This window comes from Peromyscus californicus, unplaced genomic scaffold (assembly GCF_007827085.1).
Source record: "Peromyscus californicus insignis strain IS unplaced genomic scaffold, ASM782708v3 Scaffold_12__1_contigs__length_115047231, whole genome shotgun sequence".
Lineage (NCBI taxonomy): Eukaryota > Metazoa > Chordata > Mammalia > Rodentia > Cricetidae > Peromyscus > Peromyscus californicus.
Genome location: NW_026294413.1, coordinates 91,654,209 through 91,677,588, shown reverse-complemented (window position 1 = coordinate 91,677,588; position 23,380 = coordinate 91,654,209). Strand labels below are relative to the sequence as shown.

At 45.5% G+C, this 23,380-nt stretch overlaps 2 protein-coding genes across 2 annotated transcripts; one reads left to right on the top strand and one right to left on the bottom strand.

Moving 5' to 3' along the window:
- Window positions 1–1,391: 1,391 nt before the first annotated feature.
- LOC128108031 (dolichyl-diphosphooligosaccharide--protein glycosyltransferase subunit 4-like) lies at window positions 1,392–1,505 on the bottom strand. Its single transcript, XM_052734352.1, has one exon. It carries the CDS (start codon window positions 1,503–1,505, stop codon window positions 1,392–1,394), a length of 114 nt encoding a protein of 37 aa, XP_052590312.1.
- Window positions 1,506–12,041: 10,536 nt separating this feature from the next.
- Window positions 12,042–12,512, top strand: LOC128106983 (60S ribosomal protein L23a-like). Its single transcript, XM_052732349.1, has one exon. The coding sequence runs from the start codon at window positions 12,042–12,044 to the stop codon at window positions 12,510–12,512; it is 471 nt and encodes a 156-aa protein (XP_052588309.1).
- The last annotated feature ends 10,868 nt before the right edge of the window (window positions 12,513–23,380 follow it).

The following is a 23,380-nucleotide window of genomic DNA, read 5'->3' as shown; positions in this document are numbered from 1 at the left end:
CATATCAGTTCTGTTCCTATAGAGAACCCTGACTAATACAGATTTTGGTACCAGGAGGGGTTCTAGAGCAACAGAAGTATAAGGATGAATTTTTTGAGTATCTGGAATAGGCTTTCCAATTTTGCCAACACCTCCACTTACTGAAGCCTTTCCAGTTACTGAAGCCTCTCCTGGAAGCTTGGAGAATACTGAAGGTCCATGGTGTGAACTATTTTACAAACTTAAGGAGACAAACGCATTTGATTATCCTGATTCACCAATTATGAGACGCAAAGGATTTGGTGACTCTGTGTATAATTTTGATAATTTGTGGAAAAATAAGGAAAATGGTGATGCTGGTTGGTTGCTCCAAGCAGCTCTGGATAAACTGAAAAGGGCGAAATGTAAGCAAAGTTTTCCATCCAAACCTCCAATCAGCTCTGTCCTGCCAACCACTCCCAAATAACCACACAGAGATGTAATATTAATTACAAATGCTCAGCCAATAGCTTGGGCTTCTTACTAATTAGTTCTTATTACCCAAATCAACCCATATTTTTATCTAAATTCTACCATATGGCTTATTGTTTGTTATCTCATTTTGTATATGTCCTGCTTTCTCTTGTCTGGCTGGCAACTCCTCTGACTGACTCCATCCTTCTTCCCAGCATCCTCCTCTGCTCCAAAAATCCTGCCTATCTATTGGCTAATCACCTTTTTATTAACAATGAAAGCAACACATCTTCACAGTGTACAGAAGGATTATTCCACAGCAGGGTATATCATCTCAATGATAAAATTAACCAACTTCTAGCATCTCAGAATACAGTAAAGGATAACAGTGAAAAAACTGACCAGTCCCAGATGAGCATAAACTGTCTAAAGGTTTCTAAGTGTACCCCAGAAGAGAATCTTCTCTCCAGCAGTCACAGAGCTTAGGTTGTAGAAAATCAAACCGAAGCCCTCAATATAAGGTTGGCTGAATTACAAAGAAAACTCAAGTTCCAGCTTTGGAGGATACTGGTGGCTAAAACAAGGGCATTAACTGACAAAGAATAGGATCCTGTAATTTGAACTTTGAATTCATTTTTTTGTTGGTGGTGGTTTTCTTTTCTTTCTTTCATTCTTTCTTTTCTTTTCTTTTCTTTTTTTACATATCTATATTTTTGTATTTGGGGGAGGGGGTAGAAAAGAAAGCAGCCCCTATACTGGGCTCTGTTCAGTGGCAGCTTCTTGTTCCGTAGGGTTAAGGAAGACTTCGAGGAAATAAAAGTTGTTTGGAAAAATTCAGGTGTGGTTGCTTTGTATGCTGTGATGGGTAGGAGAGATGAAGTGAAGGGTGCAAGCCCCTCACACCTTCCATCTTGCCTCAGACTATGTCCTGGAACTCTGGGGTGGAGGAAGTGGTACTTTCATTCCTGCTTCGTGGGATTGCTGACTGCCACGTAGTGATAGAGACCCACAAGCAAGAAAAGTGACACGCCCAGCATGTTGGTGAAGATGGCGAATTGAATGTCCGTGATCATCCTGACAGGCTCCACTTGGCTCCGACGCTACCGCTGCACAAGCTCGAGGTAGGAGCTGTGGTGGTTTTTCAAGACAGGGTTTCTCTGTGTAACAGCCCTGACTGTCCTGGAATTCACTTTGTAGAGATCTTGTAGAGATCTGCCTGCCTCTGCTGGGATTAAAGGCTGTGCCACAGCTGCCCAGCTTGAATCCTCAGATTCTCAAGGGTTTTTCTCACCTGAGGAAGTGGTCTCTCCACCCTCAGCAAATGTACTCCCACCTCTCAACCCTAAAATGTTGCCTTTCAGCCTTTGATTGAGGAAATTAATCCTTAATTGTCTGCTAAACCAGCAGTAACTTTCTCTGAAGGAGATGCCAGGCAAGTCCCTTAGAGCCCACCAATAGTTGCCTCTAGACCTATAACCAGACTTCAGGCTGAACAGGCTCCTAGAGTGGAGGTAGAAAGTATGGTCCATGAGGAAGTACACTACACTAATGAGCTTAATGAGTCTGCTAATTTGTTCGAGCAGAAGACTGGGGAATGGGTGTGGGAATGGATTTTAAGAGTTTGGGTTAATGGGGGAAGGAACAGAAAACTGAATCAGGCTGAGTTTATTGATATTGGCCACTGAGTGGAGACTCTAGGTTTAATATTGGAAGCTCGCACAGTTTTAAAAAAATGTGTCAAAAGTTTCTTTGAATGGTTGGCTGAAGCATTTGTCGAAAGCTAGCCCACTGAAAAGGACTTGGAGATGCCTGATATTCCTTGGCTTAGTGTTGATGAAGGGATTTTAAGGCTCAGGGAAACTGCAATGCTAGAGTGGATACTCTGTGTAAAACCCAATCCTCAACAATGTGAAGGCCCAGAAGCCATGCCCCTCACTAATCCTGTGAGATGCAAAATGGTGAGATGGCCACCAGCACATTTGAAGAGCTTTGTTGTTGCCCTTTTCCTTGTCCCAGACCTTAGGGTTGGAGATGCTGCTGTTCAATTGGATGAATTCAATGCAGTGGATTTAGTTGAGCCCAAAGTATCAGGGTCTACTTGGCAGCAGTGAATCGCCAAAGACAAGGTGATCATAGTTATCATAATGGGCAGCATAGACACAGCGATGTTCATAATGGCCTGGTCCATCATGTGCAGCGCAGGCAAAGTGGATTTCATGGTGGCATGACTTACACAAACCCTTGGTACTGGTTCATCAACCATGGTGTTTCCAGGTATGAACTACATAAGAAGCCTACTGCACATTTGTTTGATCGATATAAGTAGAAAAATTCTTAAATGAAAGAAAGGTGACACTGTATTCTAGCAAAAGGGAATCTTGGCCCTGAACCAGTTTCCAGACTTGAACCAGTTTGCAGACGCAGAACCCCTTGAAAGGCGGGATGTCGGGTATTGATAAAATACCTGAGTTTTACTGTCCTTCCTCAGAGAGACCTAAGGCCGTCTACACGGGCAACAGTACACTGAGGAAAGGGAAACCATCAGACATTCCGGGGTCTATTGGATACTGGTTCTGAACTGACGCTGATTCTGGAAGACCCAAGAAGCACTGTGGTCCTCTGGATAAAGGAGGGGCGTATGGAGGTTAGGTGATTAATGGAGTTTTGGCTGGAGTCTGACTCGGTCCAGTGGGTCCCCAAAATCATCCTGGTTGTTTTCCCAGTTCCAGAATGTGTAACTGAGACAGATAAACTTAGAAGTTGGTAGAATTCCCATCTGCTTCCCTGACCTGTGGGGGGAGAACCAATGACAGATACTGTCTCAAAAACCAAGGTGGACAGTTCCTGAGAAACAGCAGCAGAGGCTGAACTCTGGCCCTCACATTCATGCACACATCTGCGTAACGCCACATGAACCTGTACCCACAAGCATGCACCAGAAACACACGTGCCACACACAAGTCTTGGGTTAATATAAAGATGAAATTCAACATGGTTGGTCTCTTATGCTATAAAAAGTAGCAAAATATGAAAAGGTGACAAGGATGACCTAAGAATATGTCTCGTGTGTGTGTGTGTGTGTGTGTGTGTGTGTGTGTGTGTGTGTGTGTGTACGCACATGGACGCCATGTGTATGATCACACATATATGTTCGGTTGTAATGAAACATACTCTGTATCTTCTCCCACATTTTCAGTTAACATTAATTCCACTACCCACCATGTCTAGTATCAGGCCCAGCTTGTCCTTTTCTCTCCAGAATGAGAGAGACTCAAGGGTGAAACTTTGGCAACAGGAAATCATTAGTACCACTTCCTATGGGTACACTGAGACAAGCTTATGGAAGTTCCATGGGGAGACAGAGAGGGACAGCTCCTCTGCAGTTTCTACACCAAGATGTCACTAAGAAAACAGCCCTTCCCCACCCCACCTCCAGCTCCTCCATGTTGGCCACGCTTTCTCTGAGCTCACAGGACTTTGTGAGCGTGTCTCTGGAGCTCTGTCCCCTCAGTTTCCTCCATCCACTGAAATCAAAGAAGGACCAAGAGTTGACAAGGCCAGAGAACTGCAAGGATACTCTGAAGACAGGGTGGGTCCCTTGTGGGGCATCTGGGCTCCATGACCTTTTTAGTTTTGCATGAGTCCCTATATTCCTCTCCCCATTTTTCTTCTCATAAAACTCCAGGTTAAGCTTAGGTTAAAGGTGTGCGCAAGACTTTGTAATCTCATCAATGAATAAAACATGGCGGAAGCCACGCTGGGTGACTTCAGAGGACAGGTGAAAACATGCCTCCTGCTTCACCTACACCATCACCGTCTTCTTCCCTGGTGACCTCAGAAACTGACATCATAGGAATGAATGGACCTGGATCTTCGTGTCACTTCTTGGAACAGAGCCACACAGCCGTGAACAAGTATATGTCACATAGTCCAAATGATAAGTCAATGTTTATTACTTTACTACAGCCAAAGTGGAGCTGTTTGTTACAGCAGTCAGACTGCCCTGACTCACACAGGATTGTGAATAATTATAAAGGGCTTTACCGTCTGTCTTCTCCATTAGAATGGATGCTCCTTGAGACCCTTCTGACTCAGGAGACTCATATGGACCCTATTGACCCTCATGCCTCATATATTGTACCTGATTTACATGGAATAGTAACACTGAGCACTTGTCTGTAGTTAGAGTAAGAGAACTACAGGCTGGGGAGATGGCTGTATGAGGGCCTGAGCTCAGTTTCTGAGCACACATAAAGAGCTGAGCACAGGGGTCTGTGTCTATAATCCCAGCACTTGGGAGGATAAGACAGGAGGTACTTGGGGCTTGCTGGCAGCCAGTGTAACTGAGTCCTTGAGCTTCAGGTTCATTGAGAGACCTTGTCTCAAAAATAAGGTAAAGAGCAATTAGGAAAGACATATTTTTTTTTCATTTTTTGTATTACCAAGAAATTTTTATTCATTTTACATGCCAACCACAGACCCCCCTCCTCCCTCTTTCTGCCCCCCAGCCTTCCCCTTAACCCTCCCCCCCATTCCCACCTCCTCCAAGTCAAGATCTCTGATGGGGAGTCAGCAGAGCCTGGTACATTCAGGTGAGGCAGGTCCAATCCCCTAACCCCTGCACCAAGGCTGCACAAGGCGTCACACCTTAAGCACTAAGCTCCAAAAAGCCTGCTCATGCACCAGGGACAGATCCCAAACCCCCTGCTTGGAAAACTTCTCTCCCCGCCCCCCGCCCCCCCCCCCCCCCCCCCCCCCCCCCCCCCCCCCCCCCACCCCCCCCCCCGCAAACAGTTCAAGCTAAACAACTGTCTCCCATATCCAGAGAGGCCTAGTCTAGTCCTATGGGAGCTCCACAGCTATTGGTCCACAGTTCACACGTTTCCACTAGTTTGGCTGGCCTTCTCTGTACATTTTCCCATCATGATCTCGATGTCCCTTGCTCATAGAATCCCTCCTCTCTCTCATCGATTGGATTCCTGGAGCTCAGCCTGGCACCCAGCCATGGATCTCTGCATCTGCTTCCATCAGTAACTGGGTGAAGGCTCCATGATGACAGTTAGGATATTCACTAATCTGGTTGCCTGAGTAGACTAGTTCAGGCACCCTCTCAACTATTGCTAGTAGTATAAGGTAGGGTCATCCTTGTAGATTCCTGGGAACTTCCCTAGCACCCTGTTTCTCCCTATTCCTATGATGTCTCCATTTATCATGGTATCTCAGAAAGATATGATACTGACCTCTGATTGCACACACACACACACACACACACACACACACACACACACATGTACACACATGTATGTACACACATAAAAGAGAATTAGCATCTAGATTCTTTACCATTAGGAAAAACTTTCTAAGGGAAAGCTCATTTATTTGGCCTCATTTGGCATAGAAGTATCAAACTGGCAAATTACAGTTTTACTGCTCTGTGTGTGTGTGTGTGTGTGATATATGTATGTGTGTGTTGTAATACCTTAATAACTATTAGAATAGCTACTTTTGATAATGAAGTGTTGATGTTACACTCTTTCAAACATTGGCCTTTTCTTTCTAGACTTGGGCAGTAACGGTCCAACCTTCCATCACATGAACCTTTGGGGGACACACTCGTTTTGTTTGTTTTCAAACAGGGTTTCTCTGAGTAGCCCTGGTGGGGGACATGCTCTTATGGTATCCGAAACATAGCTCTGGTATTGTAAACATTCAGGAATGAGTGTGGTTAGTTGTATGCTCCAGGGCAGCAACAGCAGCTTCACCCTCTCAGCAGTGACTCTCAAAGTAGTCACTCAAAATGGGTGTGCGCACACACACACACAAACACAGACACAGACACACACACACAGACACACACACACACACACACACACACACACACAGCAGTAAAGCTAAAATTTGCCAGTTTGATATTTTGATGCCAAATGAGATTAAATAAGTAAAGTTTTCCACTAGAAAGTTTTGAAAATCAGTATTAATGGTTAAAGTTTCTTTAAAATTCACAGAGCTGTTACAATTAAATAATTGGCTTAACTGCTGGTCCCCATTTTTCTAGATTTGGTTGTTTTACCCTGGGAAAGAACCCATTGTGCACACACAAAGGAGTAGAGAGAACTATACCTTAGAAAAACCACACTATCTGCTACATCAGAGCTTTCTCTGTTTCACTATGTAAACAAGCGTAGCCTGCATTTACATAGCGAATCAGGAAGAAATCAGTGATTGCTTTATTGCTCGCAGTGTGTTCTCACAGTCCGGAGAGGTAGGACACATCTTACCGTCATCTTCTCAATACTTGAAAACCCATGAGCTGGGTCTCCTAATTCTCAGCATAGAACTTTCTCCCCACAGGCCTCCCAAGCTGTGTGTATTCAATGTGGACAGCAGCCCATTAGGAACAAAATCGAACAGACAAGCTGTGTCTGAGCACAGTCTGGCCAAATACTCATGCTTGGGAGCCTCATGGGATGAAAAAGTAACAATAATTATAGAAGAAGAGGTTATGAATTCAAGAGGGGGGGTGAGAGGTACTACAGGAATTATCACATCCAAGACATGTAATGAGTGCTCAGAGGAAGAAAAGACTGTGCAAGCTTGGACAAGTAGGGGAGTGTATATGTGCTCTGCCCTTGGAGATCAGAGGACAGCTTTTGGGAGTAGGTTCTCTCCTTTCACCAAGTAGGTTCCAGGGATGGATCTCAGGCCATCAGGCCCGGTAGCAAGCACCTTTGCCCGCTGAGTCATCTCAATAGCCCTTGCCACATCCATTGTCTTATCTGCTCAGCCCTTTTCCTCATTCTTCTAGAAACATATCCCCCCTCCTGGACACTTTTCTCTTGGGAATTGTCCCTTCCTTATTCTGATCACTTAAGATTAATTGTAAAATGAGGCTGCTAATGTTAGCAACCTGTACTTGGGCCACTGAAGTAGGCATAGGATCCCATTCTTAACAGCCAGGTTTCTTATATATATATATATATATATATATATATATATATATATATATATATATATATATATATATATATATATATATATATATATATATATATATATATATATTTAAAGACCTGCAACTAAGAAAAGGGAGCCAGCGGTGCTTGTATGAAGAGGGAGGAGTGGAGGTAGTGATGGCGAATCTTGTTTTCAGAATCTGGGGTGAGAGTAACAGCAGAGGAATGCCAGTGACATCGGAGAACCAAATCCCAGCTGTCCCAGAAGCTTGGTGGACTATGCCTTCCCTGAAGGTTACTGCAAAGAGCCAGGCACTTTCTCCTTTTCCATTTTCAAGTGGGACTCCAGGCATTTGGAAATGTCCTCTTGACTACGGCAGTGGGCAGAGAAGAGAGGGCAAGCCACCCAGGCAGATGGCACCAAAAGATGTGCTGCACTAGAAAGAGTGGGGGCAGAAGGCCTCCTTGGCGGGCCGTAAGGAAACCATTATTCCAGAGTCCAGCATCATTGTCATCACCTTTCACACTGGAATCCCTAAGTCTGAACAGGTCAAATTTGATCTGGCAACAGGCCATGTGTAAGGAGACATTGTGTAGACAGCAAAGTTTGGGGGGTGGGTCCCCAGAGATGAAATATGGTCAATGTAACTGTAGTGAAAAGAGCTCTAGACTCAGAGTGAGAAATACTTCCAATGAGGTAGGGGTTCTGAATGTACTAAAAAAATGTGTAAGCTTCAGAGAAGGTTTGTGATTTGGAAGCCACTTGCAGAGAAGTAATTGTTGAAGCTGTTGCAATGAAAGTTACCAGGAAAAAGAGGACAGCCTTCAAAAATTACTCAGCCATTCAGAGACAATAGGGGCCTCAAGGAACTGAGGAAGGAGCAGTCACAGCAGTCAAGTAGGCAGAGTTCGAAGAGGGTGAGGCTGAGCAAACAGAACCAGGAAGCAGTGTTTGAATGTACTTGGTCCCCTCTCAAACTCACATTGAAGTTAATTGCTATTGTGGCAGGGCTGGGAGGTTGGACCTAAGTGGGATATACTTGGGTCATGGGGAGCATCCTTCATGAAGGGATTGCCGTCTTTCTCACATGGATTAATTCTCATTATTACAGGACTGGTCTCTAGATCTCTGAGCCTCTTCCCTTTATACAGTACCGAGTCTTGAGAATTATGTCTCAGCAACAAAAGACAGACGAAGACTTAAGTCATTGAGGAAGTTGAATCTGAGCAGTAGGAAGATATTGGTGGACTTGGAGGTGGCCGAATGGCTGAATGAGAAGAAACATGCTGTTGTAGGTATGGTGGTGTGCCCACACATGTCCTTCAGGTTCCTAGTGAGTAAGCTCTTGCTGACTTTCCAGCATGCAATCTGCTTCCCTTGGCTCAAGGGATTTCACCTCCTTGAGGGCCAAAAAGGCCATTCTTCCTGAAAGTGGGAGGGAATCAGTGATCTTCAGGGGCCAGCCTCTTTGATTCTTCTGCCTGCAGGGGAATGATTCGGAGGCATGCATTTTGTACCTTTCCTGAGAGTCTCCCCATGGGGTTCATGCCAGCTGTACACTGTGGTGGCTGACTGAGTACTCCTCATCAGCTCTTCATCCTCCTGTGGGACTTGTCTAGTCTCTTTCTGTCTACTGTACCCACTGTGTTCTCTGCACGTCTCAAGCCACCTGAACTTAAATCCTTGTATACACACACACACACACACACACACACACACACACACACACACACATATATACACACACATATATGTATACACATACACACACATATATGTATACACACACATACACACACATATGTATACACATACACACACATATATGTTTACACACACACACATATATACACACACATATATGTATACACATACACACACATATATGTTTACACACACATACACACACAATAAGTATACACATACACACACATATATGTATACACATACACACACATATATGTTTACACACACACACACACACACACACACACACACACACACACATATTTCAGAGGGGATCCAAAGTAAGACAGACAGGTGAGCACGTCACTGATAACCCACACCAGGACATCCGTGAGGGTGAGAAAGGGAGAAGAAGATGATGCTAACAATTGTGGTAGCAACAACTGATGCACATTATGACTTTGCCTGCCTGGAGGTGTAAACAGGCCATGAAAAAGCCTCTTCCAGGTGGAGTGGGACTAGAGGAGGAAGATAGAAAATTCAGAAACGGATTCCTTGTAACAGAAAGCAAAGATATCAGTGTGAGTGCGCTTTTGGTTTAGTGAGCTTTGTGCTCCCTACGTCATTCCCTGGGGCCTGTGGGAAGGAGTATGTCAGCCGCAGAGCAAATGCACATCTCAGGAAGACAATGGACCAGAAGAAGTATGTCAGAGTCCAGCCCCCAGGGAAAACTGATCTTGTGCCTTCCTGAAGTCCTATGATTCTTGGCTCCAGGGCTGTGCACAATCCATCAACCACATTCAATAAGACGGCCATCTTAACTTTCCATTAGTGATATCAGAACCTCCCTTGCTATCAATGCACAGAGACAGCATGTCCTGCTTTGACAGCAGGTGTACACCTTCTCTGTTGGTCTCAATGGCACTGGGATACTCCATGCCAATATGGATCCCTACACCCAAGGCCTTTCCACCTCAGATGTTTTAACATCTCTCTTCTAAAGAGACTTTGCTCTCCAAGAAATGCTTTCAAGAAAACCATTCCATTCCCTTGCATGGCTGGGTTGCCGCTGGTGCTCATGGGAAGAGTCTGGGTGTGATGATAGAGAGATGTGGGGGGACACTAGCTCCCCCTCCTTCTCTGTGCGTGAAATCGTTACATCTTGGATGATTTCTATGTGATGCAGAGTGGCCTCAAGACTCTGCGCCCCAGCACCGGATGTCAAGTTAACCTGGAGTCCTGGCTGTTTCCACTGACTTCTAGCTATAATCCCAACATTCAGGAAGCTGAGACAGGAGGATTGCTATGAACTTTAGGTCAGTCTGGGCTACTACTACATACTGAGTCCCAGGCCAGCCTGCACTGGACTGTGGAGTGAGACCCAGTCTCAAGAGTCAAAGCACAATGAGAGAGCACTTTACAGGGATTGTTTCAGAATCAGATTCCTCAATTTCCTTTCTTATTAAAAAAAAAATCAGTGAAATTTTGAAGGGAAAAAATCAAAGTATTTCTTACTTCCTTTTTTTTCTCTTTATAAACTGGTCTGGTGCTGACTTGAGTCTCTAAAGTTTCTAACAAACTCTCCATACCTCTCTTTAGAAGCCATATACCTTCTGGAGCAGGTTTGGGGGAGCATGGCTAAAAATAGTACCAGCAAATATCAGTGACAATTATAATAACCACCAGCCCTTTACAGAACAAATTAACCAAGTCATTTTTGTTCACAAGCAGCAGAAATTACCTCTGGCTAATTTCAGTAGAAAAGGGGGGACCCAGGGACCTGTGACAGATGTCACTGTCCCTTTACATTTGGCTCCTCTTTACATTCATTTGCCACTGAGAGTTCCGAGTACAAACAACATACAGCTGCACCCTTCTGCAGAAATGCACCCTCTGCCAAAAGGGCCCTTCCCTGGGGACTTAGCCTCCAGCTCCCGATTGACAAGTGGGAGTCAAAGCACCATTCACACACACCCACAGCAGCTGAAGCCTGCTGAGCCTAGGTGCGTCCTCACTGGGCTTCACCTTGCCTAGCCTGCTTAAGGTTTCACCCAAGGTCATGAAAAACCCTACATCAAAGTCTCAGGGGCTGTTTCTAGGGAGTCCAACCTAAGATAAAAGGGCACTGGGGATCTGAGAAAGGGCAATACCACAGCAGCCTGGGAGTGTCCCGGGAGGAATGCGACAGGTCTGTCTTTTCTATCTGTAGTGCTCAGGAAGAATCAGCACTAGCTGTTTGCGTAGTCCTCCCAGTCCCCAGCCTGACACCATCCTGTCCTCATCCTGTCCCATTTTCCCCTCACCCATCTTACCCTACCACTCCATTGAAGACCTGAATGTCTGTGAAAATGACCCAGCTGACTTATCCTGGGTCACATGTCCATCCTTGTGCTGGGAGAAGACAGGGTGTCTCCTTCGGCTCCTACCAAGTTACTCCACTTCTTCAAGGTCAGACTCAAGTTTTTTGTCAAAAGAAAAACAAAAAACCATCTCATCAATACCACACCACCCACTCCGTAGGATGGCCTGTGGGGTATTTGCTACCACAGGCATCATACAAAGAGAGAAACAAGACACAATCAGGAAAAGCCAAGGGGTCAGCCTGAACCCCAATATTTCTTGTTTCAAAGATGCCACTTTGCAGGGTTGACTCTCCTTTTGGCCATTCCAGCTCCATGTGGCTCATAAAGCCATCAGGACTAGCCTATGCTGCTCTGGTCTGCCTTCTACTGCTGCACCAGAATCCCACAGGCTGGCTACATTAAAAATGCAGAAATTTAGCCGGGCGGTGGTGGCGCACGCCTTTAATCCCAGCACTCGGGAGGCAGAGCCAGGCGGATCTCTTTGAGTTTGAGGCCAGCCTGGGCTACCAAGTGAGTTCCAGGAAAGGCGCAAAGCTACACAGAGAAACCCTGTCTCGAAAAAACAAAACAAAACAACAACAAAAAAAAAAATGCAGAAATTCAAAGATGGCGCTGAAAGCGAAGAAGGAAGCTCCTGCCCCTCCCAAAGCCAAAGCGAAGGCCTTGAAAGCCAAGAAGGCAGTGCTGAAAGGCGTTCACAGCCACAAAAAGAAGAAGATCTGCACGCCACCTACGTTCCGGTGGCCCAAGACCCTGCAGCTCCCGAGGCAGCCCAAATATCCTCAAAAGAGCGCACCCAGGAGAAACAAGCTTGACCACCATGCCATCATCCAATTCCCCCTGACTACCGAGTCAGCCATGAAGAAGATAGAAGACAACAACACACTTGTGTTCATTGTGGATGTCAAGGCCAACAAGCACCAGATCAAACAGGCTGTGAAGAAACTCTATGACATTGATGTGGCCAAAGTCAACACCCTCATAAGGCCTGATGGAGAGAAGAAGGCGTACGTTCGGTTGGCTCCTGACTATGATGCTCTGGATGTTGCCAAAAAAAATTGGGATCATCTAAACTGAGTCTAGCTGGTTAATTCTAAATATACTTTTTCACCATAAATTTAAAAAAAAAAATGCAGAAATTCTAACCTCACCATTCCGGAAACTGAAGTCCGACACCAAGGAGTCGGCACCCGCTAAGGGAAGTCATTATTTTCTTGGGGGGGAGGGAGAGAGAGAGAGAGAGAGAGAGAGAGAGAGAGAGGAGAGAGGAGAGAGAGAGAGAGAACAGAAGTTCTTGTTTTACAGGAACTGATTACCACTATGATGAACCTCATCTTGACTGGCCCTTTAACTCCAGTAAGCTTCACCTGTGGCCTCAAGGTTTCACCACATGCTTTGGGGGGCATCTTCAAACCATGACACAAACCCCTTAGAAGCTATTTGATCATGCCCTTGCCTTGGGAACATCAGAGAATTTTCTCGAACCTCTGGAAATATCTTCTTGTTCCTAAGAGACCCACGAAGGGACTGTTTCCAGTGATTTCTCTAAATGACTAAATCTGGGTCTAAAAAGGACTGTTGCCTCAGACTTCTGCCCTGCTGGTCCCCAGGTAGATGCAAGAACAGGATAAAGAGATTTGCAGAGACAGCAGCAGAGCCTCTCCTGTGTCCTGCCTGGAGTCCCCTGTGGCCTCTCTAACAGACCAAATAGTTTCCTCTTGTTAAGATACAGCTCCAGTGGGGGGGGATTGCTGTCACTTTTAGTCAAGGGCATCTGAACTGATGTCTTCCCTTCTTGGGGTTGGAGAAAGTGCCTAAAAAAGTAATTTTAAAGACAATTGAAAATGGTAATTTACTATTTGCATAACAAGGCACTGGATCTTCTGAATCACAGCTTCCTTGTGTGGGAAATGGAGACAGTGTCCTCAGGATTAAATAGGACCATGCATTCACAGTGAGCAACCCACGAGGACACAGTGAGTACCCAATAATATTAATAACTGACTCTTAGATATTTCTTTGGGGAAATAAAATAAAACAAGTATATATTCTTTTAATACAGTGACTGCTTTTTCTGTCTCCCTCCATACCATTTGTAGTATTTATTCATGTGGGTTCCTCCCTCTAGGCCTCACATCATTTCCTGCCCCATGACACAATTCTGTCAGCACATCCACTTACTAGTTTAACTATACTCAAAGATTTGAACTTCTGAAAGGCACATTCCTTAAGTTCTCTCTGTTTGAATAGCCCTCAGCTTGACTCCAGGAACATGTACATATAATGAATTCTTAGCTCGTTGGTTTGGTTTTTTTCTTCCTTCCTTCTTCCTTCCTTCCTTTCTTTTCTTTTCTTTTCTTTTTTTTTTTTTTTTTTTGAGTCAGTGTTTCTCTGTGTAACCCTGGCTGTCCTAGAACTCACTCTCTGCAGACCAGGCTGTCCTGGAACTCAGAGATCTGCCAGCTTCTGGCTCCCAAGTGCTGGGATTAAAGGCGTGGGCCACCACTACCCAGTTTGGTGGTTTGTAACTATGGAACAAAAACCAAATTCAATTGCAGTGGTTCTTAAATGTTTGAGGGTCATGAACCCTTTCTGAGAATCAAATGAATGTTGTGGACCAATTCTGAGACAAAGCAGAGCCAAGCAAAGTGGCCAGACACTCACTCTCTCCCTACTCTGGCATGAGTCTCCCTGAATTAAAATTTTTAAAATAAACCAAAACAGTTAGAACATGAACTAAGGACTTCAGAGAACACATCAAATTCAATCTCTACAAAAGTAGCAGGGTGAAGGGACTTGGTCATGTGAGGTTCGGAGATGGAAATATCACGAACTCACCCAGCCAAGTGGCTTCACTCTCCTAGTTCATAGACCCCTTTGCTGCTTCAGGACTTACCAACCATGGTCACAAGCAAAGGCAAGCTTTCCCGTTGTCCGTATTGCCAGTGAAGAACCTGAGGCAGTGTGAGACGGCATCGTGAGAAGATGCTAAAACTTCTGAGCTTGGGAAGGCTACACTCACTGGCTCCTTTCCCCTTTCATTTGTGCTAAGTATTGCCGTGCTCCAGGCACACCACCAGGAACCACATGGTGTGGCATGGTGGAAAGAACCACAGCATAGGACTGATCTGAATCCTAGCTCTATCTGTTGGCTGCTGAACTTGTGTCTCAACTTCCTTATCCATAAAATAGTGGGATTTTCTTTGCACGGTTGGCCACAAATCAGATAGGCCTTTGTAATGGCAGCAGCCTGCCCAGGACCTACATAGCATCAAAAGCAGATGGGGGTCATTTGCCAGTAGACTTTATGTATTTTAAGTCTTCAAATGAGATCCCTTTAGAGAGGAAAAAAACCAAAGTCTTGGGGACTGGGGAGATGATTTAGTGGGTGAGACTGTTTGCTGCATACGTATGAGGAGTTGAGTTCAGATCCGTGCACCCACATAAAATGCTGTGTGTGGCCGGGCATGGTGATGCACACTTTTAGTCCCAGCACTTGTGAGGTAGAGGCAGACAGACCTGTGTGAATTTAAGGCCAACCTGGTCTACAAAGAGAGTTCCAAGACAGACAGAGAAGCCGTGTGCTAAACAAAAACAAAGCAAAGGAGGCTGGATGTGGCTGTCCATGTACCTGTGACTCCAGCAGTGCGGGGCTGGGACACAAGCTTGCTGGTCACCAGCCCAGCTCCGGGGTCAGTGAGAGATACTATCTCAACGGGATAAGGCAGAGAACACGAGAGCACCACCCTCACGGCCTCCTTGGGCCCCCTTATGTGTGCATGGGCACATCACCTGCACACAGACATAGGCACATGCCACACTCATATACATAGACACACATACAATTTTTTTAAAAATGAAATCCTACCCAGGAACGTGGGCAGCCAGGGCTTGAGCTGCCTGTGGATCTCATGTCCTCAGACTTCTCAAAGTCACACTCAGCTTTGCTTTTCTGGAAGCTAGGAGGAGACTCTTTCCCATCAACCCTCCCTTTCCCACTGTTTCACTGAGGCCTACACTACCATAAAACTAACCTCAGAACTTCACACCAAGGAGGGCAGAAAGCACACACGAGCACACACAAGTGTGGTGCCCTCAGAGCCCCTGAACTCATTCTTGAAAGTGAGCTTTATGAACTGGACTTTGCACTTAAAGCCACAGACCTGGGAAATTAGGAGTCTTGCCAGTTCTGGGACCAGCTGACCACAGGAGCCCTGTCACATAGTCTTGTATCCCTCCAGCCTCCATCAGGGATAGGCCTCAGTTTTTTTTTATTCCATTTCCTTCCAAGTGGGTTCCTTCTGCTGGTCCAGCCTGAGAACCCTTCCACACGTGGATCCTCCGATTCCTATGAGCCCTCTACACATGCATAGAACAAATAAACAGGGAAAGGAGAAACAATGTGGCTAGGACAGATTGGAATGGGCTCTGAAGCCTTCTTATGTTCGGTAAAAAAAAATCAGCCTCCTTGATCAATGGGGCATTTGTTCTGTGTGGAAGAATGTACCATGGACTATGCCAATGAGCTGTTCCTTCCCCTCCAGAGTGGAACTGGGGGCTGGCAGGGCCAGTCATGGAAAAGGGTTCTTTCTAAAGAACCACTTTGATCAGGCTACTTATTCTCTACTGCTTTGCCCCAAAGTTATGATCTGCAAACACTCAGGAGACAAGTGACTAAGAGGGGAGGTGGGAATTAAAGACCATATTACAAGGGATGGCGAGTTGACTCACAATTAAGGGTGCATACTGCTCTTGCAGAGAACCAGAGTCTACAACAGCCTGTAATTCCAGCTCCAGGGCATTTGACTCCTTTTCTGGCCTCTTCAGGCACTGTACTCACATGCACAGACCCACATATGCATACTGTGCTGACTAGTTTTATGCCAACTTGATACAAGCTAGTCATCAGAGAGGAGGGAGCCTCAATTGAGACAATGCCACCATAAGATTGGGCTGTACACAAGCCTGTAGGGCATTTACTTAATCAGTGATTGATCAGGGAGGGCACAATCCATTGTGGGTGGGGCCATCCTGAGCTGGTGGTCCTGGGTTCTATAAGAAATCAAGCTAAACAAACCAGGAGGAGCACGCCAGTAAACAGCACTCCTCCATGGCCTCTGCATCAGCTCCTGCCTCCAGGTTCCTGCCGTTTGAGTTCCTGTCCTGTCCTCCTTCAGTGATGAACGATGATGTGGAAGTATAAGCAGAAGAAACCCTTTCCTCCTCAACTTGCTTTTGGTCATGGTGCTTTGTTACAGCAATAGAAACCCTAACTAGGGTACATACATAATTAAAAATAAAATCTTTGAAATAAAGTAAAATTAATTAAATAAAAATAAAATTATATAAAGACTCTTGGCTACACAACTGGTATTATTCTAGAATAATTTGTTGAAATCACATGACATGCTTGCCATTTGCCAGGTTACCCGGATCCCAGGGACTGTGGCTTCCTAGACTCTGAGCATCCTACGCTAACCACTCCTCTTGGTTTGCTCTTGTGAGAAAGGCTCTTCTTTGCACACATGTTAGAGCTAAGGGAACTATATCATCTGACCAGGATCCCCAGGAGAAAGAACAGAGTTAAGACTTAAATCTGGGTCCTTCCAGCTTTAAAGACTAATCGGATGCCACCAAGCCTCCCTCATGCTGTTGGAGGCCTTGTCTTCTCACAGAATCGTGAGTTCTGTACCCAGGACGGGCCTTGAGTGATCATCGCATCCAGCCTCCTCATTCCATAGATGAGAGCACTGAAGTCCAGAGGGGACGTTTTTTGAAGCCCCATCAGCTTGTGGCCGAATCTGCTGGCTATCCTAATACCCCTTGTGCTGCTGCAAAACAAGAACAAACAAACAAACCAACCCCAGGCAACCAGAAAAGGAAACCCCTCAATGGGACCTCAAAATTGAACTCGCCTGTAGTCACCAGCCATATGAAGAAATGGAATGTTCCAGCAACCTCCAAACCCTCTCTCATATTCCCTTCCCTGTTTCCCTTCCACTGTCCCAAATTTATCTGGCTTTCATTTGTAATATCATCAGCAAAGCGTATGTCCATAAGCACCACAGCTCAGTTCTCCCGGCTTTGAGCTTCATGACGTCACATCACACTTTATGTTCTTTTGTGCCTTCTTTCACTGCTGTATTGTTTCATCCAGAGCGTGGCGTGCACTGTGGCTTACCGTGTCCACAGCCCTCGGGGACTGTACTGAGTAGAACAGTGTACCCCCAAGTTCCCGTTCAGACTGTTATCTTGTTTGAAAACAGGATCAGTTAAGTCAGAACGAGTTCATGTCAGATTGGGGGGAGTGGGGTCCTAAAGGTGGAAACCTTGTCCTGATGGAAAGGCTGTTTGAACAAAGGCAGAGACCCGGAGGTCTTGTGGTGCCGGGGGTGGGGCTAGTAGTGACAGAGCTGCAAGAGAGTGTCAGAGCTTGGCAGCTGCGGCTGGAAGGGGAAAGGCAGGGAACAAATGCTCCTTAGAGGCTCCAGTCGCAACCAACCTGCTGATCCTTTGATTCAGACTTCTAGCTCCCTGAATTGTGAGAGAACAAACCTTCAGTCTGGGGATGTTACTCAGTTGGTGCAGTGTTTATCCAGCTTTGATCCTCAGTGCCACATAAAACAGGGGTGGTGGCACACGCCTGTAATTCTAGAACTTGGGACATGGCGGCCAGAAGTTCAAGGCCATCCTGTTCCGGATAGAGACTTGGAGCTAGCCTGGAACAGAAACAGTGTCTAGGAAAAAATGAATTTTTTTAAATTAAAGTTTTCTTCTGTTTGTGCCAGGAGGTGGTGGCTCACATCTTTTAATCCCAGCACTCAGAAGGCAGAGGCAGGTGGATTTCTGAGTTCGAGTCTAGCCTGGTCTACAGAGTGAGTTCCAGGACAGCCAGGGCTACACAGAGAAATCTTGTCTTGAAAACAAAACAAAACAATTACCCAGTCGGTGAACCTAGAAAGCATGAACTGACAGCATTTCACTGTAGAAATCAGCCTTGATTGGCTTGTAAATAATACACAACCACTTTCTGATCCATTCTGCAGCTGAGGTTGTTAGCTTGCTGTCATGATCAGGGCTGTTAGGAATAATGCAATTTCGAACACTGTTGTCTCTGAATTGTACACCCAAGGGCCTGGAGTCTCTGGGTGACACATCTTCAGAGTCCTGGTGATGAGACACACTCAGAAGGAGGAAGAAGGATGGTAGTGCACCCAGTCAGAGCCTCTGGTGACGTACCCTCAGACCTGTCACAGCTCTGGCCCAAATTTCTCCTGCCCTGGCTCTCCTGCAAGCCTCCAACCCTCCCCAGCTGTGACCCTGACCCCAGCCATTGCTTCTAGGTTGCAGACATCTCCTACTGACTGCCTCCACTTCCAGCCTGGAACTCCAGGTTCTTTTTCAATCCCTTCTTACGGTGCCTGACTCTGTTTGAAGCTGTTCTGCTCATAGCTGCTCTGGGGGACTCAGCCATAGCACATCAGTCCAAACAGTGGGTCCTTCTTACAAAAAAGGCTCCTCATACTTTCTCCCCACATACCAAGAAATCCACTGATTTTAGATCATAGCTACCCCTGAGGACAGTGGGATACCAAGAGCAAAAAGACCAGACCACATGGGGCAGGAGAGGCCAGTGCCTACCTAGTAAACGCCAGAGCAACGTGCACATGGCTGCAGCAGCATCTCCCAGTGGCCAAGTCACAAGGGGGAAATAAAAGGAATGCTTGTGTCAGCCTCCAAAGGGGCTCATTCCTGACAATGAGTCACTTCCCAAACTTGCAGGTCTGTGGCTGAGGTTGTTTATCCCATGTGCACATGGAGCTTGTTTTCATTGCTTTGAGACCACCTCCCAGTGGACTGGGCCACCTCACTTCTGAGTTATGACATGCTCTTGTTATGGTTCTGTTCCATCTGACTCTATCTTCATAACATTGGTATTGGTCTGTACAACCTGTTCTGAGAAATTATAAAAATAGCAATATTGAGGTAAATAAGGTTATTTTTCTCTTGTCTTTATAGGAAACTCCTGCTGCTTTGAATTTAAAATCGGATGACAAATCCGTGATTAACCCCACCCATCGGTGCCCCAAAGCCGGGAATTGGTTTGTTTTTTTTTTCTGTGATGATTTCATCAGTTAACACTCATTCTCTCTTGGCCAAAGTCCTCCCACAAAGAAGTTCTGAGAAGATGGTGGGGGTGGCTAAGGGTGGTGACTGAGAGTCAAAATACTTACAGCCATGGTGAATGTGAAGTTTGACAAAGGCCTTTGCACTATGAAGAGTTTCACCGCCTTGTTTTCCGGCTCCTGGCAACAGTAAACATACCTACAGGCCTGGCTCGTGGACCAGCTTGATCGGGGAAGCGTCACTATAATGATCAATTGCTGTGGAAATTGGACCTGAGAAATAAGGGAGCTGATGAAGCTGCACACGGATGTCATCTCTGCACGGCGAAGGGTCAGTGCTGGAGCTGCTATGGCTGAGCATGAAGGATAGCTGAGCATTAAAGAGGGGGGAGCAAGGAAAACAACAGTCTGGGAAGATGTGAATTCACAAAGACAAACTAAAACCCATGAGTACTGTGGTAGTTTGGATGCAACTGGTCCCCATAATCTCACAGGGAGTGGCACTATTAGGAGGTGTGGCTTTGATGGAGTTGGTATGTATGGCCTTGTTAGAGGAAGTGTGTCACTGTGGGGTGGGCTTTGAGGTTTCCTATGCTCAGCCCAGTGTCTCAGTTGACTTCCTGTTGCCTGAAAGATGTAGCACTCTCAGTTCATGCACCATGTTGGCCTGCATGTTGCCATGTCCCACCACGATGATAATGAACTGAACCTCTGAAACTCTAAGTCAGTCACCCCAATTAAATGTTTTCCTTGTAAGAGTTGCTATGGTCATGGTGTCTCTTCACAACAATAAAAACCTTAACTAAGATAAGTACCAACTACAACCCTAATCTAAATCCCTCTGTTTCAATGTCTACCACAAGGGTGATCTGCAAACAGGACTTTTCATCACAGTTACACAGACACCCCATCAGGACACAGAGGAACTGTATGCACAAACAGGAAAGAATAAAATAAATATGGGCCAAGACGCTGCCTTGTACCAACAGGGTGGTCTTGTATCGGTCAGTTATTGCTGTATAACAAAGCAAACTGAAATTCAGTGACATAAACTACAAACATTCACTTTTGCTTCTGGATTTTAGAGTTGGCTATGACTCTGGGAATGTAGGTTGATGGCAACTGGGTGGCTCTGCCCCAAGCTAAGGATCCAGCTCAGCTCTTCACTGATTTGGGGGTTCATTGTTTGCTGCGTGTATGTTCACTGTGGGTAGAGGACAGCAGCCATCTAGATAAATCTCTTCTTGTGATGGAAGAGATACAAGAGTAGCAAGTAGACCCAGCTTTTATCCCTTGAGATCTAGGCTCCACTCAGTTACGCCATCAGTTGTTCCTGTACCTCACTGGCCAAAGAACAAGTCTAGGTTAGGGAGTAAAAATAAATACACACAAAGAAATATAGATAGCAGAGGATATGGATAGAGATCAGGAAAATATGTGGAGTCAATAATTTACAATATTCTGATTATTAGAAAAGCAAATAGCCATCCTCAGATTCTCTTTTAAATATATTTCTAGGTCTCAGAATTCTACCTCTTAGCACATACATAGAGGAGAGTGATTGCTCAGATCGGAGAGCTGAGTGGACAGCAGAAAAGAGTTTCAGCACTTTTGCCTACTCTTTGCTTTATGCCAAAGCAATTTCTGCCTATAGTATCCATCCTAAATTCCTTTGACCACTGACATAGGTCCAGTCGCTGGGACTGTCTATGCGTTGCAATCCTTTCCAATACCAATGCCAACTGTGCCTCAAACATGAGTTGGTATACTTAAAGCCTGACCTATGAGGCAGTAAGCCCATCCTGGATTCCCTCTGTCCTCCATCCTAACCAAACATCTCACTCAAGGACATTTTATCTCCATAAAAAAGTCTGGACCGTGATTCCTATAGACTTAAGGGACAGATTGTGTCTCAAGAGAAAACCACACTCACTCCTAGTGATTGAGGTATACCAGAAGTCCATGGTTTGAATTCCCTAATTTCCAAGTATCTGCCTCCTGGATCTTCTTGTTTATTCGTTAAGTTAATGTGCTATTTGTTTAAAAACATGTTCTGTTCCCATGGTGGGGACACTAATATCCCGTCTCTATTTAAGCTCTTGGGTGTGCTTTGTGCATTGTTTTTCTTCAGGAAAAAAAAATATAAAAATTTCTTGGAACAGACTTGACACTGGTTGGCTGAGTTCCCCAGTACTCCCTCCAAAGAACCCTTTGCTTCCAGAGGGCTTAAGCAACAATAGCATCAAATCAAAACCAAACCCCATTACCATGCCCCACCCCACTACAAGCCCCTTGGGGAAAACAAGCCATGTCTTCATGTTTAAATATGCCCAAGGCTCAGCCCAGTTGAAACTTAAAATATCCTTGTTAATTAAATAAGTGAATTCCAAACTCTGGGACACACAGTCCATGGTGGCTTCACTTCTAAAAACAGTAACAACAGCATGCTTAGTTCCTGTGGGTTTAGATAGTCTTGGGACCCCACTGTATAGAGAGCTACTAATTTTAGGTAAAACTATGATATGAACACAGAATCATATCCAAGTCTCCATAACGTGGGCCCCTCTAAAAGCCCAGCCACCCTACCTTTCTGTGATTTCTTCCCTTGGTACGAAACATAGGTGGAGTTCAGGGAGAATTACAGCTTTGTTCTGTTTTGGATAGGGTCTCGTGCAGCCCAGGTTGGCTTTGAGCTTGCTATGTGGCTAATAATGACGAGCTTCTGATCCTCCTAACTCTGCCTCCCAAATGCATCACAAAGCCCAGTTTATGTAATGCTGAGGACTGAACTCGGAGCTTCCTGTGTGCCAGGCAAGCATGCTACCAACTAATCCACATCCCCAGTCCAGTTTCTTCTAATTGATAATGGTTTATTAAACGTCAATTATAAGCCAGGTGCTCTGTGTCAGAGGTTAGGAAGACAGAATTGAAGACAGCATTAGGAACATTACTGTTGAGGAGGAGATGGACACGTCCCCTGATGACTATTCTACACCATGACAGATTCCCAACTGCTATGGGCCTCCAGAGGAGGTATCTTTTGTCCTTCCTGGAAGAGGTGACATGTGCAGTGGTTCTTGGTGGACAAACAAGAACTGGGGCTAAGATGCGGTTCCAACAGAAAGAACAGCCTGTCCGAGGACTTGGGCTAGGGAGAGTGAACATGCTTGCAACACCATGGAGTCAGAGCGACTGGGAAGGGCCGAGGGGGGTGGGGGTGGGGTGGGGGACAGTTTGGGTGTGGTTAGAGATGGAGCCAGGGAGTGAATGGGAGCCAGATCAAGCCTGTCAGCTCTTAAGGATGCTTGAGGTGTTGGTTTATCCTGAGGTCCACTCGGGTACACAGAAGGTTTACTAATAAGAATATGACCTGATCATATCTGGGATTTAAAAGCTACAGACTTGAATTAGGGAAGCCACATACAGTCCATTGCAATCACCCAGCCAAGAGATAAGGATCTACCTAAGCATGAGCACTCGACAGCTGGAGGTCCCTGCCCAGAGATCAGTCAGGTGAGATGCATGGTGTCGTCCACCAGTACCCTCCGCATGCTAGGCCTGCATGAGCCGAATGCACTACAAGTATGGCTACTTTACTGACCTTTGACTCATATTTCCTCCTTCGGTGACCATTTTATCCATCCAAGTTTGAAGCTCATGGTCTCCAACATTTGATAGCTTTTTGGCACATAATGCACAGGCTTTTATTTCTTTTTAAGTGGAAACTGGGGGTTTTTCATACTTGAAATCCAAATTTGCACAAATAGCTTAATTCAAAATTCTCCTAAAAGATTGACTTTTGGGTAAAGACCAAATCTA

Excerpts from the sequence above, each read along its gene's own strand:
- LOC128106983 (XM_052732349.1), top strand. The coding sequence starts at position 12,042 with ATGGCGCTGAAAGCGAAGAAGGAAGCTCCTGCCCCTCCCAAAGCCAAA.
- LOC128108031 (XM_052734352.1), bottom strand. The coding sequence starts at position 1,505 with ATGATCACGGACATTCAATTCGCCATCTTCACCAACATGCTGGGCGTG.